This window comes from Dromiciops gliroides, chromosome 2 (genome assembly GCF_019393635.1).
Source record: "Dromiciops gliroides isolate mDroGli1 chromosome 2, mDroGli1.pri, whole genome shotgun sequence".
Lineage (NCBI taxonomy): Eukaryota > Metazoa > Chordata > Mammalia > Microbiotheria > Microbiotheriidae > Dromiciops > Dromiciops gliroides.
This window is the reverse complement of record NC_057862.1, coordinates 41,682,715-41,703,888: the sequence shown is the minus strand read 5'-3', so window position 1 is coordinate 41,703,888 and position 21,174 is coordinate 41,682,715. Positions and strand designations below refer to the sequence as shown.

Sequence of the window (21,174 nt, the reverse complement as noted above, 5' to 3'; positions counted from 1 at the left end):
CCTACTAAATTCCTTTTATTACACAAATGTGTTTTTTATCATTGTAAAGGCTTTTTAAATTTTATTTTTTATAATAAACAATTTTATTTGAAGTTTTGAGTTCCAAATTCTAACCCTCCCCAATTCTAACCATAACCAAATCCTTTCCCTCGATCCCTTCCTCATTTCCTGAATTCATGCAAAGCAAAATGAGCAGAGCCAAAAAAAACAGATAAAGGTTATACATGTGCAATTATGTAAAACATTATCATATTGGTCCTACAAATATGGTTTTAATACCTTAACTAGGAAGAGTAAAAACAGAGAAAGAAAACTATAAACCAATTTCCTTAATAAATTTTGAGGTAGGGGCAGCTAGGTGGCACAGTGGCTAGAGCACCAGCCCTGGAGTCAGGAGGACCTGAGTTCAAATCTGGCCTCAGACACTTGACACTTACTAGCTGTGTGACCCTGGGCAAGTCATTTAACCCCAATTGCCTATCTAAAAAAAAACAAAAACAAAAAATAAAAAACAAAAACATAAATTTTGAGGTAAAAATAGCAAATGAAATACTAGCAAGAACATTATAACAATATATCATAGAGATCATACACTATGGCCAGGAGAGATTCATATCAGGAATTCAGGGATGGTTCAATATTGGGAAACTATCAGCATAATTAACCATATTGATAACAAAAACAAAAAAAACATGATTATATGAATATATGCAGAAAAAACTTTGACAAAATGCAACACCCATTCCTATTAAAGACACTAGAAAGCATAGAAATAAATGGAGTCTTTCTTTTGTTCTTTTTCTTTTTTGTAGGGCAAGGAGGGTTAAGTGACTTGCAAGGGTCACACAGCTAGTAGCTATCAAGTGTCTGAGGCTGGATTTGAACTCAGGTCCTCCTGAATCCAGGGCTGGTGCTTTTATCCACTGTGCCACCTAACTGCCCCCACCTAACTGCCCCCCCCCAGTCTTTCTTAAGATAAGTAGTATCTATCTAAAACCAAACGCAAGCATTTTCTGTAACAGGAATAAACTTGAAGTCTTCCCAATAAGATCAGGAATGAAGTAAGGATGTAAGGATGTCCATTATCACCACAATTATTCAATATTGTACTAGAAATGTTAACTATAGCAATGACAAGAAAAAGAAATTCAAAGAATACAAATAGATAATGAGGAAACAAAGCTATCACTCTTTGGAGATTATATGATGGTATACTTAAATAACCCAAGAGAATTAACTAAAAAAATAGTTGAAGCAATTAACAAATTTAGCAAGGTTGTGGGATAGAACATAAAGCCACATAAATCATCAGCATTTCCATACACCACCAACAAAATCCAGCAGCAAAAGATTGAAAGAGAAATTCCATTTAAAATAACTGAAGACAATATAAAATACTTAAAGAGTTTACCTTCCAAGACAAACCCAGGGACTATATGAACACAATTACAAAACACTTTTCATATAAATAAAGAGTGATCTAAACAATTGGAGAAATATTAATTGCTTGTGGGAAGGCTGAGTCAATATAATAGAAATGACAATTCTACCTGAGTTAATTTACTTATTCAGTGACATATCAAACTACCAAAGAACTATCTTATAGAACAAGGAAAACCATAACAAAATTCATCTGGGAGAACAAAAGGTCAAGAATATCAAGGGAATCAGTGGGGGAAAATGTGAAGAAAGGAGACCTATTAATACAAGATTTTAAACTATATTACAAAGTGGTAATTACCAAAACACTCTGGTACTGGCTAAGAAATACAGTGGTAGACCAGTGGAATAGATTAGTTATACATATACATTAGTAAATGACCAAAGTAATTTTGTATTTGATAAACCCAAAGATCCAAACTTTTGGGGTAAGAACTTATTATTCAACAAAAATTTCTGGGGAAACTGGAAAGTAGTTTGGAAGATACTGGGCATAAACCAACATTTCAAACCATATGCCAAGATAAGGTATATGATTTAGACATAAAAGGTGATGTCAAGTGAATTAGGAGAGCATGGAAAATTTACCTGTCAGATCTATGGATAAGAGAAGAGTTTATGACCAAACAAGAGATGTAGAAGATCATGGGAAGTAAAATGAATAATTTTGATTAGATGAAATTAAAAATCTTTTATACAAACAAGACTAATGCAGCCAAAATTAAAAGGAAAACAGGAAACTGGGTGAGGGGAAATTTTACAGGAAGTTTCTCCGATAAAGCCCCCATCTCTTAAATATGTAAAGAATTGAGCTAAATTTATAAAAAATAAAATAAAAAAATAAAAGCCATTCTCCAGTTGATATATGGTCAAAAGATAAGAACAGGCAATTTCCAGAAGAAGGATTCAAAGCTATCAATATTCACATTAAAACATGCTCTATGGGCAGCTAGGTGGCACAGTGGATAGAGCACCGGCCCTGGAGTCAGGAGTACCTGGGTTCAAATCCCGCCTCAGACACTTAACACTTACTAGCTGTGTGACCCTGGGCAAGTCACTTAACCCCAATTACCTCACTAAAAAAAAATAATAAAAAAAAAACATGCTCTAAATCACTATTGATTAGAGAAATGCAAATTAAAACAACTCTGAGATACTACTTCACACCTCTCAGATTGGCTAAAATGACAGAAAAGGAAAATGAGAAATGCTGGGGGGAATATAGAAAAATTAAGACACCAATGCACTGTTGGTGGAGTTGTGAACTGGTCCAACCAATCTGGAGAACAACTAGGCCCAATTTAACAATTTAAGCCCAAACAGCTTAAAAGGGGCTTTAAAAACTATGCATATCTTTTGACCCAGCAATACCACTTTTAGTTTTGTATCCTAAAGAGATCACAGGAATGGGAAAGGGACCTATTTGTACAAAAATTTTTTTCCATCTTAATAGTATTTTATCTTTTTCCAATTGCATGTAAATATAGCTTTCCACATTCATTTTTGTAAGATTTTGAGTTCCAAATTTTTCTCCCTCCCTCCTTCCTTCTCTCCTTTTCCTCCCCACTCCCTAAGACAGCAAGCAATCTTATATAGGTTATACAGTCCAATCATGTTAAACATATTTCCACATTAGTCATGCTGTGAAAGAGGACTCAAAACAAAAGGGAAAAAACATGAGTAAGAAGAAAAAAAAAACAAAAAAGGTGAAAATAGTATGTTTCAATGGGCATTCAGACTCCACAGTTCTTTTCTTGCATGTGGAGAACATTTTCTATCATGAGTCTTTTGGAATTTGGGTCATTGCATTGCCAAGAAAAGCTAAATCCATCATAGTTGATCATTGCACAATGTTGCTGTTATTATTGTATACAAATATTTATAGCAGCTTTTTTGTGTGCTGGCCAAGGATTGGAAATTAAGGAGATGCTCATCAATTGGAGGATGGCTGAACAAGTTGTAGTGTATGATTGTGATGGAATACTATTGTACTATAAGAAATGATGAACAGGATGGTTTCAGAAAAACATGGGAAGACATATGAATTCATGCAAAGCAAAATGAGCAGAACCAGAAAAACATTGTACACAGTAAAAGCAATATTGTAAGGATGTTCAAGTGTGAAAAACTCAGCTTCTCTGATCAAGATGATGTTCCAAGACAATTCCAAAGAAACTATGATGAAAAATGCTATCCACCTCCAGAGATAAAACTGATGAACTCTGAATGCAAACTGAAACATACTTTTTATATTCTAGACTTTTCTTGTCTTTTGTCTGTTTTCTTTTTCAATATACTATATTAATCCCACCCTCAAATACTCCCTCCCCCCTCCCTTTCCCCCCTATTTCCTTGTAGAGTGAATGTAATTCTGTTCCCAGCTCACTCGATCTGGATCTGGATCTGGATCTGGATCTGGATCTGGATCTGGATCTGGATCTCTCTCTCTCTCCCTCTCCCTCCCTCCCTCTCTTCCTCTCTTTCTCTCCTCCCCACCGTGTGTGTGTGTGTGTGTGTGTGTGTGTGTGTGTGTGTGTGCGCGCGCGCGCGCGTGCGCATGCGTGTACTAGACCCATTTGGCCGGCAGATTTTTAAATAATTGAAGGAAATGCTATTTTACAGCCAAAAATATCTTACCAAGAAAAATGAAATATAAGGGTAATGGGGTGGGGGGGGGAGAAGGAATGGATGTTTAATGATATAGATGGGGAGGGAGGAAGGGAAAGAATTTGGAACACAAAGTCTTAAAAATGGATGTTAAAAATGTTTTTATATGTAATTTGGGAAAAATAAAATGCTTGTAGATCGATTGTTGAGAAGTATGTTGTATGATGGGCCCTCCTTACTCAGCCCACTCCTGCTGCTACTGTCACAAAGGCACAGTTAGTTACCCACCTCCTCTCCAGACCGTCAGAACTGCTTCAGTAAGCACTGAGTCTGGGACACTGGGAGCTGAGACAAGGAACAAGACCAGGGAAAGAACATTCTACTCACTTGCTTTATAAAGGAGCTCCTCCCATTTCCTGTTACTCTGACTTGACTCATTACCATTAGGTAATTACTATTAGTAATTACTGTTAAGTTAGAAGAATGTCCTCTTCCTCATTCTCTCCTTCCTTATGACATTGAATCTTAAACTATAGAAAATACCTTTCTTCAGCCCATCTACCTCTTTTTTCTCATTTCCATACACCTCGACCCTATGCCCACTTCCCTGTTGCACTCTATTCCTGTTTGTCCCTACACCATGCCCTCTGTAACTCCTATTTTTTAAAAAAAATTATTTTAATCAGTCAAGATTTGCCTTCTCACCTTCCCAACTCTAGCTCTAACCTCCAAATGAGAATTCAAGAAAAGTAAAACCCATTACAAACATGTCTATTCAATCAAAACAAATTTCTACATTGGCCAGGTCCAAAAAATATTTGTCTCATTTTGCACTGAGTCCTTTACCTCTTGTGATGAAATAATGGGATTTTAGCAGATACTCAAAGACCCACCTGTAGATTAATCTATACTGATTGAATCAAGTGAGAGTGATTGACTGCTGATTAAGCCTACTTCAAGTTAATTGGATTGTATCAAGTTAATTGGATTGTAATCACACTGGCTATCCTTTAAGAAGTTTTGTTCTCAGAAACTAGACTGTGAACTCAACTTGAGAACACCTTCAAAGACAATGGATTTGGATGACACCAACCAATCACCTTGAAGCAGGGTGTAAGGACCGCCTCTGTTCCAGATCTATAAAAAAGCTTCCACAAACAGCTTGCGAAAGGGTGTTCCTGATTAAAGCAGGCTCGGGGAGGAGGACTTCAGGAAGAACCCAATCGATCTACAAGCATTTTATTTTTCCCAAATTACATATAAAAACATTTTTTAACATCCATTTTTAAGACTTTGTGTTCCAAATTCTTTCCCTTCCTCCCTCCCCACCTCTCCTTTGAGAAGGTGAGCAATTCAATGTATGCTATACATGTGGAGTCATGCAAAACATTTCCATATTAGTCATGTTCTATAAGCAGTTATTAAGTATCTACTCTGTGCCAGGCACTGAGACAAAATTAATAGTCCCTGCCCTCAAGGAGCTTACATTCTATTAAGTAATAAGGAGAGGGGATAAGCAAACACCACATATCCAGGAGAGATCTGTGGCCAAGACCCCATAATTAGCCAATGTGACTTCCATGAAGATCTAGCAAAGGAGATTGAGAAGGAATGATCATATGGGTAGGAAGACAACCAAGTTAGTGTTATGGAACCTCAAAAGAAGAAGGCATGAAGATGAAGAGGGTGATAGTATCAAAAGCTAGGGAGAGGGGGGCAGCTAGGTAGCACAGTGGATAAAGCACTGGCCCTGGATTCAGGAGGACCTGAGTTCAAATCCAGCCTCAGACACTTGACACTTACTAGCTGTGTGACCCTGGGCAAGTCACTTAACCCTCATTGCCCTGAAAAAAAAAAAACTAGAGAGAGGTCAAGAAGAATGAGGATTGAGAAAAGGCATTAGACTTGGCCCTTAAGAGATCATTAGTAACGTTAAAAGGAAGATTTTCAGTAGAATGATTGGAAGCCAGACTGAAGAGAGAGAAAAGATGAGAGTGAGAAGAAAGGAAGTGGAGTCACTTATTGTTGATGGTCTCAAGGAATTTGTCAATGAAAGGGAGAAGAGATATGGGGCTAGAGGTGGTAGGGATAGATGGATCAAGGGAAGGTTTTTTGAGGATGGAGGAGGAATAAGCATGTTTGTAGGCAGTAGGGAAGCATTCAGCAAACAGGAAGAGATTGAAGATTAGTGAGAATGGAGAGATGAAAGAGAGGATCTGTTGGAGAAGACTGGATGGAAATGGAATCACTTCAGCATAGAGAGAAAGGTTTGCCTTGGCAAGGAGAAGGAGCACGTTCTCTCCAAGCTCTCTACTCCATCCAGGATCAGTTATAAAATCTTGAGCTTGGCTTTCCAGTGTTTTTTGCGAACTCATTCTGTGTAGTCTGTGATCCAGTCACACAGGCCTCCTCTCTGTTCCTTGTACAACACACTTCTTCTCTTGATTCTAGGTATTTTTACTGGCTGGCTCCCATGCCTAGAATCCTCTCCCTTCTCAGCTTCTGGTTTCCCTGGCTTCCTTCAAGTTAATTACAAATGTAATCCTGTCTTTAAAAGCCTTTCCTAGTTCCCTTTAATGTTAGTGCCTTCTCCCTGAGATTATCTCCAATTTATCCTGTGTGATGATTAAAAATATGAGAGACATCGTTTCTGGGTAATTTAAGCATTTTACTACTAGGATGGCAGGTATTAATAAAAGGATGGTCATTGGTAATCTCTCTCAAACCAAAGGTCCCTCATGGTGGTGGGGTCATAGTTTATATCCCCTTCTAACTATAGGAGTTCCATCATATAACAATCAATATGAAAAATTCATGGTAACAGTTAAGGGCAAAGTTTAGTGCCTCTGCTCTTAGTTGTTGTATTTTTTAAAGTGTTCTTCTGGCTACAAGGTCATATCTTTTATCTTCTCCCCAAAGAGGCTGATGATGCCCAGGAACTTCCTCTCTCAAGTTGAGTCAAGTCAAGAAGCATTTATTAATTAACTTCTATGTGTCAAGCACTGAGCACACAAAGAAAGGCAAAAAACATTCCTTAACCTTAGGGAACTCAGAGTCTAATAGGAGGGGAGGGAAGACAACATACAAACAACTTTGAACAAACAAGATACAAACAGTTGTCAGAAATAATAATCCATATATGGGGGGGGTGTAATCTTCTTCCCTTTTTCCTTAGTCCTTTTCATGCCACCACCCCTTCTAAGGTCTAAATTCTCCTTGAAAGTAGGATTCATGGGGCAGCTAGGTGGTGCAGTGGATAGAGCACCAGCCCTGGAGTCAGGAGTATCTAAGTTCAAATCGGGCCTCAGACACTTAACACTTACTAGCTGTGTGACCCTGAGCAAGTCACTTAACCCTAATTGCCCTGCAAAAATAAAATAAAATAAAAATCTAGATAGCTGCAGGACTTTACTGGTGAGATTTGGTTTGTAGGAACCACACCTAGGTGGAAACTGTTATGCTCTAATCCGGGTGGGTGGGTGGGGTCTACATTTTTTTCTCTGTCATTCTTTTTTGTTTGTTTGTTTTTGTGAGGCTTTGAGGGTTAAGTGATTTGCCCAGGGTCATACAGCTAGTAAGTATCTGTGGAGACATAGATACAAGCTATATTTGAGTTGTAGTCAGGGATTTCCCAGAGGGACCTTTGAATAGGGATAAAACATGCCAAAGAGATATGATTTGGGGGTGACTATCCCCAAGACTGAACCTACTTTATATAATTTCAGAGACTGGAGTACTGGTTACAGTAGCACTGGATTAGCTGTCAATTCATAGGATTTGTTGATAACAGGCTTCAATAATGTCCTTGAGTGCAAAGTCCTCACCTCTCATAGAATGTAAACTCCTTGAGGACACTTCTGAGGACACTCCTTGAGGTTGACATTTTTATCTTTATGTGCCTAGCACCAAGTACAATGTTTGACACATAGCAGATAGTTAACAAATGCTTGTTGTTTTGAACTGAATTGAAATATATGTCTTTTGTAATCCCCCCCCCCCCACACACACACACACAGAGTGCCTAGCATAGGGCTGAGCATACATGCTCATCATCAGTATTTGCTGTTTGACCAGAAAGATAAAGGGAAGAAGTCAGCTGGGAAGGTTAGAAGGAAATTGGGTCAGAGGTTGTGTTCTCTCGCCCCCTTCCCTCCATCCCTCCCTCCTGGATCTGGCTCCTGGCAGAATGGCACATTTCCTCTAAAGAAAGATGTCCTGGGTGTAATGAAAACTCAAAGCCTAGAGGAGAAAGGATCAGAAAATACGACTCCATCTAAATCCCCTCTGGGGACCTGTGGGGAGGGGAGGGTGAGGCACTCAGAGGTGGGGGTACATGCCCGATTATGTGAAGGGGATTTGCTGTGTCTCTTTTTCTCCCCTTTCTCTCTTTGTCTTCTTTCCCGTGTCCCTCTTTGTCCTCTCGTTCCATGTCCCCTTCTGCATTTGTCTGGGAGGATCCTGGGGTGTTCTTTTGATCAACCCAATCTCTCTCTGGCACTTGAATTCTGATTGGCTGAAGGGCTTAGAGGGGGAAAAAAAACTTTAATTAAGTAGATAATCTCTTCTTAGGAAATTTGACCACTCCATTTCATTTCCCCTTCGCTCTCTACTTGGGTTCATTTACCCACCAAGAAAGTTGGGGTTGGGGAAAAATTCCATCTCACTCTCAGTGAGGAGCTCATCTCGGCTCCCTGGATCGCAAGTCTTCATCCTGTGACTATTTCTCATGGAGTCCCCAGCCTGTATCTTCCTTTTCACTTGTGTCCTCCAACTCAGCCACACCTGGTAAGTGACCTGGTCATTTGCTTAGGGCTTTGGACAGGTGGAACTCACTATCCCATGGAGGAGAGTCCTCTTCTCTTCCCAGCTTTGGACCCACTTCTTGTATAAACTTTTCCATCTTTGTCGGGGTAGGACTCATCATCCTAAATGATAGCCTAGCTCTCACTGTATATGTGGGGAAAGAAAAGTTGAAACTGACATTTCCCCGCCCCCCCCCCCATAGTAGTATTCCCACCGACTCTAAACAAGGTAGATAGCACAGCAGTGAGGAAGTGTCTTTTTTTATCCCGTCCTAGGATTAGTGTTGACCACTGGAAAAAGGTGTAAGATGATGCTGAGGTGAAAATTTTCATTTTAGTCTGCTTCCTTACCTGCTTTTAAATTTCATGGGACACCTCTAAGGAACTGTTCGTATCACTTTTGTTTTTTCCTGGAGGTCAAGAGTTTCTGCAGGGTCACTAGATTTGAGTCTGGAATTTATAAACATGTCTGAAATGAAGTATAGATATGAAAAGTCTGAAATCTTCAGCAGGCTTCCATTTCAATGACAATTGTAGACACTTTGGAGCATTTTCCTTTGGGAAAATAATCCCTGGGAGTCTCTCTCTGCTGTCCTTTCTATATGGTGTGTGCGTGGGGGGCAGGTTTAATAGGGTCTTAGATGTACAATTTCATTGGGTTTTGGGGGGGAACTCCTGGTGTTGGCAATTCCCTTCACAGACACACATAGCCAACTCCAGTGTGATTTAAAGTATTAAAGAGTTATCTAGGGCCTGAGAAGTTAAGTAACTTACCCATGGTTACACAGCCATTGTGTTAGCTCATACTCATAGTTCTAAAGCTGGAAGAAAACCTTAGACCATCTAGTTCTACTCTCTCATTGTATGGATGAAAGAATGGAAGTCCAGAGAGGTTTTGATTTGCCCAAGGTCACACAGATAAAAAGCATTTGAGGAGAGATTTGAACCCAGGTCCTCTGACTCCAGAGCCACTGACTTTTTTTCTGTACCCTATGTCAAAGGCAAGACTTGAAACCAATCTTCCTAAATCTGAGACTAACCTTCTATCCCAGAGGTCCTTAGACGAGGGTCTTTGAACTTGTTTATTTTTAATATCATGAAAACTATTTCAATTTAATTGGTTTCTTTTGTAATCCTTTGGGTTTAAAAAACATTCTGAGGAGTCCCTAGGCATCATCAGACTGACAAAGGATTCCAGGACACAAAGAAGGTTTAAGAACCCCTGCTCTGTCCCCGGCACCCCTCTGTCTCTCCTTTTCTTATCACATGCTAATGTTAAGAAGAAAACCAGGAGAGTAAGGTAAGGAAGGTTCAGAGACCCAGGAACTGGGTGATGTTGGGGCTTTCTCCATCTCCATGTTAGCTTAGTCTGAACCCTCTTTCCTCCCAGACCTCAGTCTGACCTTCCAGTGGATGGGATGTGTCCCAGGAGCCTCACTGGCTTTTCAAGCAGAAGGAAAGGGGACCTTCTTGTTTAGGACACTTCCTGAGGTCGCACTCCTGTGCTAAGTGGGTGTATTTCCCACTCTCTGTCTCCCCCCTCCCAGGAGATCATTTCCATCTCAATCAGATTAGAAAGAGGCTCAGAATAATGTCAGCTGGACATGGAGCCTGGCAGTTGGAGTGTTTAGGATTACAAGGTGGCCCACCAAGTAATTGCTCAAATAGAAAACCAGTGGAGGGCACTTAATTAAACCCTTCCAACTTCACCAGGCCTTTCTTTCTTTTCCCCCTCCTGCACACACACAAAACCCAGGGGGACAGAGGAATCACCCCGAGCCTGTCCCCTGGGAGCATTCCGAGTGACACGGCAGCAGGAATTCCCCTGCGTTCAGCGTCTGCCGCGAGCGACCCTAGGTTTCTCTCCTTCGCCAGGCTGGGAAGAATGACTGTTTGAGAAGGGCCCTGGCCCCTGGCCGGCTGGGGAGGGGGCCACGCTTGTCTCCCTTTGACACTGACACAGCCAGACAGAAAGGTGACTGGGAGGCTTGTCTGTCCCAATCCAAATGTTTGGTTTCAAAAAGAAGGAAAAGAAAGAGATAGGAAAGCAAGTGCTCATTAGACGATGGTGTTTTTTTTGGGGGGAAATCCCCCTCCCCCCTCCCCTGGTCTGATTTGGAGTGAACAGCAAGTAGTTGCCTTCTGCTGACACCGTGGTTTAATTGCCCTTTGCCACAAGCAGCGATCTGAATTAAGTTTTGCAGTTTGAGGAAGCAGGTAAGAAATGTTTGCAGCTAGCTCTCCAAAGTGAATGCCCTCTAGCCTGAAATCTGGATGCCAAATTACTATCTATCGATGCCGTCTTTTTACATCGCTTAACAATTTTCCCGGTCCCTCCCACACAAAAGAACCCATGTGCTTTGAAGCAGAGTTACTAACACACTGGCCATATGTGACCATATACGACTCATTCCACACCCCTAGACCGCCACCTTTCTGTAAAAAGGGAGGGAGGTAGGGAGCTCTGTTTCCCCATCAGTCCTCTCTGAAGGACTCACAGTTTGTATGGCTTTCAAGGTTGTTTTCCTTTAAATTATTCTCCATTGTGTAAATTCTCTTGCTTCTGATTACTTGGCTCTGCCTGTTAGCTCTTCTTGTAAAAAGACAAAAAAACCCCAAAACTAGGGGACGATTGTGGGCGGTCTCCTCTTGTGCGAGGGAGAGAGGCTTGACCAACTCCTGCCTTTGTGAACATCTTAATGAAGGCACTGTCTGTTCCTTTTATCAATGCAACCCTGGAGCATTTAACAATCTGGCAATTCCAACTTCTGTCTGACTTGTAGCCCGGTCTGAAAGGCTGGGGGAGGGGAAAGGGGGGAGTGGAAAGGAGAGAGGGAGCGGATGCTCAGGGGAGAGCAGGGCGGGTGGATAGCACCAGCCAGCGGTTTTAGCGGGCACGAGGGTGCCGGGCTCGTGGAAAATGAGCTCCAAAGCTGCCAGTCCTTGGGGGCGGGGGACACGCTGCCAGACAATCCTCACCGTGGTAATCTACAACTTCTCCTACATCTCTAGTGCTTGAAGAATGGTGGTATAAGCCGAAGAGGTGAACCTCAGGCCTCTGGCTTTACACTTCCCACCTGGCTACTATTCTAGGATTCCCTTGGAGATGTGACCAAGGCTGGAGGGATTTAAAGCAAAGGGCATCGGTGGGATTAGGATTCAGGGAGCATAGGGGCTAGTCTTGGCTCTGCTACTGAGCAGCTCTATGATCTTGGGTAAGTCACTTCTCTGGTTCTTAGTTTACTTATGTGTATAATAGAGGAGTTGAATGAGAAAATAACGACTGACATTTATATAGTGATTTCAAGTTTGCAAAGCATTTTACATGCACTAATTCATTTGATCCTCATAACAATCCTGTGATGCACTATAGGTATCATTAGTCTCTTTTATAGAAGAGGAAATTGAGGCTCAGACATAGTTAAGATTCATATAAACGATATCAGAGAAGGGATTTAAACTCAATCTTCCCCAGGCACTTTTAGAACTCTCTTCATTGTATCATTTCTTGTTGGTGATCTCGTTATCCTTTCCAACTCTAAGGTCTAGGTTCTAGCTCCTGTGATTGCACCCTCATTCCTAGGGCTTTCCCTAAGTCTCTATTGGACTGAAAGGTCCTCTTCATTATTCCACAGTCAAATCTCCCACCTCCACCCTGTCCTCCACTGGTATGAATGAAGGAGATATGATCTCTTCATCTTTGTTATTTGCTCAGCACCCTCAAGATCCGGATTCTTTCTTCTCATGGTGTGTGTGTGTGTGTGTGTGTGTGTGTGTGTGTGTGTGTGTGTGTGTGTGTGTGTGTGAGTGTGAGTGTGAGTGTGATGAATTTGTTCAAGTTTCAATGTCCTGGGGCGGGGGTGGGGGGTGGGGGTGGGGTAGGGGGGGTAGGGGGGGAAGAGGAGGATGCCTGAGAATCATCAAGTCCTACCGTGACATAAAGAAGGATACCCTGAGGGGCAGCTAGGTGGCGCAGTGGATAGAGCACCGGCCCTGGAGTCAGTAGTACCTGAGTTCAAATCCGGCCTCAGACACTTAACACATACTAGCTGTGTGATCCTGGGCAAGTCACTTAACCCCAATTGCCTCACTAAAAATAAAAAATTAAAATTAAAAAAAAAAAAGGATACCCTGGGTGAAATGTTACAGAGGCAAGTAGGGCAAAGGGTTTTCCATTCCAGTTGATTTCCATTCTTTCTTTTCCAAGTCACCTGAGATCTGATTCCATACTTGTCCTCTTTCCACTCTACCACATTACCTTCTGATCTGCTTTCCAGCTTCTTAAATGGATGAAATACCAGCCTGAGGCACTTTCTGGTCCAGAAATCTCAAGCCTCATCCTATCACCCGCTCCCATCAAAGTTCTATTAAGATGCCCACAGAGTCTAGTACCTTGCTCACTTCTTTCTGAGGGCCAGGATGGCAGGGCATGTCCCCTTAATTCCTGTCTATTCTCATCCAAAGGGCTGATTGGTTCCTATGGAGTACAGAATGAGGGGATCAATTCCCCCACCCCACCCCAGGATATATGGCTTGCTTTGTTCATATGATATGTTACTTTTTGCTAGTTCTAGGATGGAAATGGAACCAATTGGTGGTGGTGGTGGGGCAGGACTTTGCACCTGGTCTACATTATCTGCACATCAGGGGCTGTCAGGCCCCAGAACAAAGGCCTAACCCACAGGTAGATGCCCTGAATTCCTCCTCATTCTGCTACAAATCTTCTGGATTGTTTTGCCTTCAATCTACCCAAGAAAGACCCAGACCTTAAAGAGATATTTTAAACTCACAAACAAGTCAAGGTCACTGTATTCAAGGACATCATCCTGGCCACCCAGGAGGGACAGGGCAATGGGGCAGATGGAATCAGATAGTTAAACCATGTCAAGATGAAAAGAAAAATAAAATCAATGTTGGGTCTTTCCCACAGCTCAGGCTAAGGTGATAGAAACAGGCTTGCCTCGCCTTGATATACACAGAATGCATATCGAAGAGCAATTTGGGGGAGGGGGAGAGGACTAATGTGAATTTTTTTTTGTTTAACTATATATATTTGTCATGTGTTTTGTTTTTCTTGCTTTCTCAATGAGGGATGGAGAAGAGGCAGAAGGGAGAAAATTACAAATTTGGAATTACAAATAATTTTTTTTTTAAAAAAGGTTCTTCCCTCATCTTACCCTCTACATCCAATCAGTCACCAAGTCTCATCCATTTTACCTCCCCAGTGAGGACATAAAACCCTCTTTTGGACAGAGAAATGATGGACTTGGGTGCAAAATGAAACTTTTTTTTTGGGGGGGTGGATATGGACAATATGGGATATGTTTTGCTTGACTTGGCCTATTTGATACAAAGGTTTTGTTTTTCTTTTTTTCCATTGAAGCTGGGAGGTGGGGGTGGAAGATTGATAAAATAGATTTTTGTCAAGTGGAAAAATGTATTTCAATTAAAATATATATATTTTTTACCTCTGCAATACCTTTTCCATTCATCCCTTTCTTTCCATTCCCATTGCAACTACCCTCAGCCAGGCACTCACTGAGACACTCCTGGCCTAGTGTGAACTTCCTAACCTATCTGGCTGTCTCCAGTCTCTCCCCTCTCTGCTCCATCCTCTATACAGCTAACAAAAGAATCTTCCTCATTCATAGATCTGTTCTTCCCCTCAGAGATCCTTCAGTGATTTCTCCCTGACTTTGGAATAAAATACAGTTATTAGCCCACACTCTCTTTCTTGAAATTATTTTTATATACTTTAAATTTACTAATTTGTAAACATGAATCTCCTCCTATTAGTCAATATTAATTTATTGAGGGTAGGGATGGTGTTTTTATTTTTAGTCAATCAATCAGTTTCTACCATATGAAAAGAACTGTTATTATATCCCCAGTGTCTAGTATAGATGCCAGAACATTGTATACAGGGGCTTAATTGGAGGCAGCAATGTGGTATATAGTGAAGAGAGCTATGCACCAAGAGTGAGGAAGACCTGGATTTAAATATCTCCTCGGATGTTCACAAGCTGTGAAATCCTAGGCAAAGCACCTAAACTCTTTCAGCCTCAGTTTCCTCATCTCTAAAATGGGGATAATAATGGCACAAACCTTGTTTTCTGCTGTGAAGAATGTATACAAGTTATATCAGTGTCAAATCAACAAACATTTATTAAGTGTCAGGCACAGTTCTAAGTACAAAGGATACCAACAAAAGCAAAAACCACCCCTGATCTCATTGAGCTCACATTCCTTTAAAAAAAATTTTTTTAGCACTGGCCTTGAATTCAGGAGTACCTGAGTTCAAATCCAGCCTCAGACCCTTGACACTTACTAGCTGTGTGACCCTGGGCAAGTCACTTGACCCCCATTGCCCCACCAAAAAAAAAACCACCAAATTTTTTTATTCATTTTGATCTTAAATACAAGACTCCCCCCACCCCCAAAACTTCCATGTAGACACAAAAGTGGAAAGAAAAGAAGTGTATTCATTATGAAACCATAAATCTCCATTTCATATGGTTTACCTTTAAATAAAAAACAACTGTGTAATAAATACTACACATAATTTTCAAAACTACCCTGCTTTTCTGTGTTGCCTTCTGAGGTTTTTTTTGTTCCCTGCTATGCACTTTTTAAAATTTTTTCTCGCTCCCTCTCCAGCTTGCAATAGAGAAGTCTATCATTAGGCACAGATATAGATATGTACGTAAAATCATGCTATACACACTTCTATTAATCAGTTCTTTCTCTGGATGGCATCTTCCTTCATGGGTCCTGTGTAGTTGATTTGAGTATTTGTAATAAAATTGTCCTCTGAATAATATTGCTGTTACTGTATATGATGTTCTCTAGATTCTATGAGCTCATATTCTAATAGGGGTGACAAGATGAAAATAACTAGGTCCATTCAAGATATAGATAGAATGGATGGAGGGTAATCTGACTAATAATAGTCAGTTAACAAGCATTTGTTTTTTTCAATACATTTTTTATTTATTTCATTACATATTTCCCAATTACACGTAAAAACATTTTTAACATTCATGCTTGATGAAGAACTGTGAATGACTTGACTTTTCTCAACAATACAATGATCCAAGACAATACCAAAGGACTATTGATGAAATATATTATCCTCCTCCAAAGAAAGAACTGAAATTGATGGAACAGACTGAAGCATGTTATTTTTCACTTTTCTTTCATTTTTTTCTTTTAATCAAGTTTTCTTGTACAAAATGACAAATATTTTGCATAATCATACATGTATAACCCTTATCTAATTGCTTGCCACCTCAGGGAGGGGAGGAGGGGAAAGAGGGATAAAAATTGGAACCCAAAATTATAAATAAAAATATTTATTACATAAAAAAATAAAATAAAATATTTTTTAAATTAAAAAAACACTCCACTAAAACCTCCTCCAAAAAAAAAAATTCTGAAAACCAGCATTTATTAAGCACTTACTATATGCCAGGCCCTGTTCTAAGCTCTGGGGAACCAAGGAAAGGTGAAAATCATCCCTTACCTTCAAGGAGCTCCCAGTCTAATGGGGAAGACAACATGCAATCAGCTATGTACAGACATGCTATAGACCAGTTAAATTGTAGAAAATCAACAAGGGGAAGGAACTGGCACTAAGAGACATCAATCAAGAAAGGCTTCCCAGAGAAGTGGGGGGTTCAGTGAGACTTGAAGGAAGTCAGGAAAGTCAGGAGGTGAAGATGAAGAAGGAGAGTATTCTGAGCGTGGGGGACAACCAGACAGAGAAAATGTCAGAGTCAAGAGATAGAGAATCCTGCACCAGAAACAGCAAGGAGACCAGTTTGACTTTCTTTCTTTTTCCTTCCTTCCTTCCTTCCTTCCTTCCTTCCTTCCTTCCTTCCTTCCTTCCTTCCTTCCTTCCTTCCTTCCTTCCTTCCTTCCTTCCTTCCTTCCTTCCTTCCTTCCTTCCTTCCTTCCTTCCTTCCTTCCTTTCTTTCCAGGGCAATGAGGGTTAAGTGACTTGCCCAAGGTCACACAGCTAGTGTCAAGTGTCTGAGGCTAAATTTGAACTCAGGTCCTCCTGAATCCAGAGCCAGTGCTTTATCCACTGTGCCACCTAGCTGTCCCTAATATGACCCGAATCTTAAAGGAAGAGACGGATTCTATGAAACAGAGGAAAGAAAGAAGTACATGCCAGGCATGGGGGTGGAACACAGGCAGTGCAAATGTGTGGAGGTGGGAGATGCAGCGCTGTTTGTGAACACTCAGTTGTCTGAATTGAATTGCCACCGAGCAGCATTCATAGAGGCATTTATGGACTTAATATCTCACTAGTAGAAAGTGGCACCACGACAGTCCCTCTGCAAAGAGACTATGTGCCAGGGATCTCCTCTGGAAGAGACTTGGAAAATGGTCTATTCCCACCCACTCATTTCACAGACAAGAAAACGGGCTCAGAGATGAAGTGACTTGGCCAAGGGTGGCATGGAGCCCAGGTGACAAGAGCAGCAAGGGAGGAGAAATTTCCTGACCCTATTAGAGTCCTGGCTGAAGCTTTCCCGGGGTTTGTTGGAAAGGTGGCTCAGACTGTTCCTTCGGGGCAGCTCCCCGCCCCCTCCCCCACACACACATACCTCTTCTCACACTGAGGCCTGAGAAAGGAAGGGAGGGAGGGCAGACCACTCCCCTTAATATTGTCAGGAGCCTTCATTTAAATGCTAAGTGTTGAGGCTGTCTTGGAGCTTAGTACTTTTCAGCAGAATTGAGCAAAATCCAGCAGCAACCGTGAGAAGGAGGGAAAAAAATCAGGCTGGAGAAGGCCCCTTAGACCAGAACATGCCTTGGATCAGAGAGGAGGGCTCAGTGGAAAGGTCCTTGGTGGCAGTTTCTGCTTTTGTTTTTGCATCCCCAGCACTTAACACAGAAAGAAATTCTTTCCTTGTGTTCTGTTTGTCCGATGAGGCCATCCTGCTGCCTAGCTCCCCGCTAGCTTTGGCCAGGGTGCCAGGGTGAGTTTCAGGCAGTGTGGGATTTTTTTTTTGGTGAGGTAATTGGGGTTAAGTGACTTGCCTAGGGTCACACAGCTAGTAATTGTGAAATGTCTGAGACCGGATTTGAACTCAAGTACTCCTGAATCCAGGGCTGGTGCTTTATCCATTGTGCCAATTAGCTGCCCCACCTTGATTTCTTTTGACATCATCTGTGCAGTGTCACAAACACAGATCACAGGAGCATAGATTTAGAAGGGACCCTGGAGGTCATTGAGCCCAACCCTTGATTTTGCAGATGAGGAAACAGAGTCAAGAGAGGTTAGGTGACTTGCCCAGGATCACAGAGCTAGTAAGTTTCTGATTTGAACCCAGGTCTTCTTAGGTCCAGGTTCAACCCCTACTCTCCACACCATGCTGCTTCTCAGACTATCAGACAGAGTTATACATGTATCAGAATTACAAAGTTAGGTGAGAACTGAAAGAACAGGTCATAAAAACATGACACAAGATAATTTTTCACTTTAAAAGTGTAATAAAAATGCGTTGGGGAGAGGGGATGGGGAGTTATTCCAATGTGATTGGAGCATAGAGTATGTGAGGGAGGAATCGTGCATTACAAAGATCCAAAGTTAGGTGTGGAGTCAGTCAGAAAACATTTATTAAGCCCAGATGATATGCCAGGAATGGTGCTAAGGGTGAGGGGTACAGAGAAAGGCAAAGACACTCCTCTCAAGGAGCTGCAATCTAATGAGGGAGACAACGTGCAGAAAACTGTACCAATAAGATACAAGATAAGTTAGAAATAACCAAGAGAGGGAAGGCACTAGGGCTAAGGGGAATCGAGAAAGGGTTCTTCTAGAAGGTGGGATTGTAGCCAGGATTTGAAGGAAGCCAGGGAATTGGGGAGGTAGACATGAGGAAGGAGAGAGGGCTCCAGGGATGGGAGATGGCCAAGGAAAATGTCGAGTCCCATTTTGTAGGAGGATTAGGCAGGGAGGGGTCTTGAATACCAGTCTAAGGAGTTGGACCTTCATTCTGAAGGGAGGGGCTGGTGCACCAGAGGTTTGCCACATGCTCAGACCTGTGCCTAGGGGATCCAGTCCAAGTATCTTAGCCTGCGTCCAATGCCTTCCACCTACTGACCTCTTCTTCCTTCTCCAATCTTATTTGCTCCCGGCACCTCAGTGGTAGAAGTGAAACCTGAACTCAGGTCTCCAAATTCCGACTTTTGTGCTTTCTCACCGGTTTGATCAGATTTCTCCCATACACTTTCTCAAATCCATGCCTTTCCTCAGCTCTTACCCTCTCTCCTCTTTAACAAAAACCTAGAACCCATCCCGTGCTAGAATGAAACAAAGTTCTGGGGGCAGCTAGGTAGTATAGATCTGACTATGCTGGTGGCTCAATGGATAGAGAGCCCCGGGACTGGAGTCAGGAAGATTTGAGTTTGAAATCCAGCCTCAGACATGTCCTAGCTGGGCAAGTCACTTAACCTCTGATTGCTTGACAAAATGGATCCACTGGAAAAGGAAATGGTATCTTTGCGGAGAAAAACCCATATGGGATCACAAAGGGCAGGACAGGACTGAAAAATAACTGAATAACAATAAGGTGGCACAAAGGATAGAGCAGTGGGCTTGGAATCAGTAAGACCTGAGTTCAGATCTGGCCTCAGAAACTTATTAGCTGAATGACCCTGGGCAAGGCACTTAACTTCTGTCAGCCTCAGTTTCTTCAACTGTAAAATGGGAATGATCATAGCAGCTATATCCCTACACAGTTGTTGTAAGGATTAAATGGAATGCTTAGCACAGTGCCTGGCACCTAGTAGGTGCTTAAAAAATGCTTATTTCCTTCCTACTTTTTATTATGAAAAGTCAGAGTGCAGAAATGGCTTCTGATCTTGGGCATTTGCTTATACATTCAATTTAATGCAACAAACATCAAGGGCCTACCATGTGCTCAGGGCCAATATTTTGTTTGTTCTTTGGTTGGTTGGGTAAGGTTTTTTGGAGGAGGTTATTGGGGAGGGCTTGGTTCACACCCATGATTTCAACTGTGTAGGGACTTGCTGGTGGGGGTACTCCCTCTTCCCTTCTGCAACTTAGAGTCTTGAAGTTTTTGTGGGGTTTTTTTGTTTGTTTTGTTTTGGTGATTGGCAATTGGAGTTAAGTGACTTGCCCAGGGTCACACAGCTAGTAAGTGTCAAGTGTCTGAGGCCGGATTTGAACTCAGGTCCTCCTGAATCCAGGGCCAGTGCTCTATCCACTGTGCCACCTAGCTACCCCTAAGTTTATTTTTAAAATTTATTTCACAAGCATTTATCATCTCTCCCTACCACTGCCCCCTAGAGAACAATTTTTTTAAATTCTTCATAATAAATACTTATAGTTTAGCAAAAAAAAAAAAAAAATCCCACATTGGCCAGTGTCCACAAGTGCACCTCACATTCTGAATTCTAAATCTCTCACCTCTGGCTGGAGATGAATGAAAGTACATTTCATCTTCAGGCCTCCCATCTCCTATACAGCATATAGTCACAGAAGATTGTCTGGGAAACAGGCAGGGAAGTTACCAGATTTACTCAGGGGCATCTGAGGCAGCATGGAAACCCAGGTCTTCCTGATTTCTTTTTGTTTATTTGTTTGTTTTGTTAGGTCTTCCTGATTTTAAGGTCAGAGCTCTGTGCACTGAACCTTGGTGCCTCTGATGGGAATACAAGGATGAAAAACAGCACATTCCCTGTCCTTGATGAGCAGACAACCCAGTGGTGTTGTTTTGTGGGGAAGAAAGGAATAGGACTTGTACACAGATAATGATCCTAATGGGAGACTAGGCTTGGGCACCTAGGAGTGTTCAAACAGAGGCATCACAGATGAGAGTGGGTGAGATCGCTGGTAGCTGAGCAGCTGACTGGGGACTCTTGTCTTTTCTTGGTTAAGCTGGGTGGGGACCCTGTCTTCACAGGGCCATAGAACCAGATAAAACCATTGAGACTGGCTAATCTGACCCTTTCATTTTGAGTTTTATCTTAAGCATTTCAGATGTAGTGACCCAGAAAGGTTAAGTATGTGCCTACCATAAGTAACCCCAGCCCCTAAGGTCCCCCAGTGCTTTAGCGGCCTCCCACCTCCCAACCCAGTCACATTCACACTGCATCTACTCCACCCTTCTGCCTCCATAAAATTCATGGAGAGGCAGGGTAGTACAGTGGATATGGAGCTGCCTGTAGATTCAGGAAGATGCGTTTCAAGTTCTCCCCCAGATGCCCAGCTTTCTAAGCCTGGGCATGTCTGCCATATTGTTACTTTGAAGGGCTCAGGGAGCTCTCTGAGACACCAAGTGACTGTTAAGTG

At 41.8% G+C, this 21,174-nt stretch overlaps 1 protein-coding gene across 1 annotated transcript in view; it reads left to right on the top strand.

Moving 5' to 3' along the window:
- The window catches only part of WNT8B (Wnt family member 8B), a 111,313-nt gene that overhangs the window by 75,410 nt on the left and 14,729 nt on the right, over positions 1-21,174 (top strand). Inside the window, exon 5 of the mRNA XM_043980288.1 lies at positions 8,771-8,832. Within this exon, the coding sequence (XP_043836223.1) occupies positions 8,771-8,832 (62 nt within the window). The remainder of the gene's footprint in view (positions 1-8,770; positions 8,833-21,174) is intronic.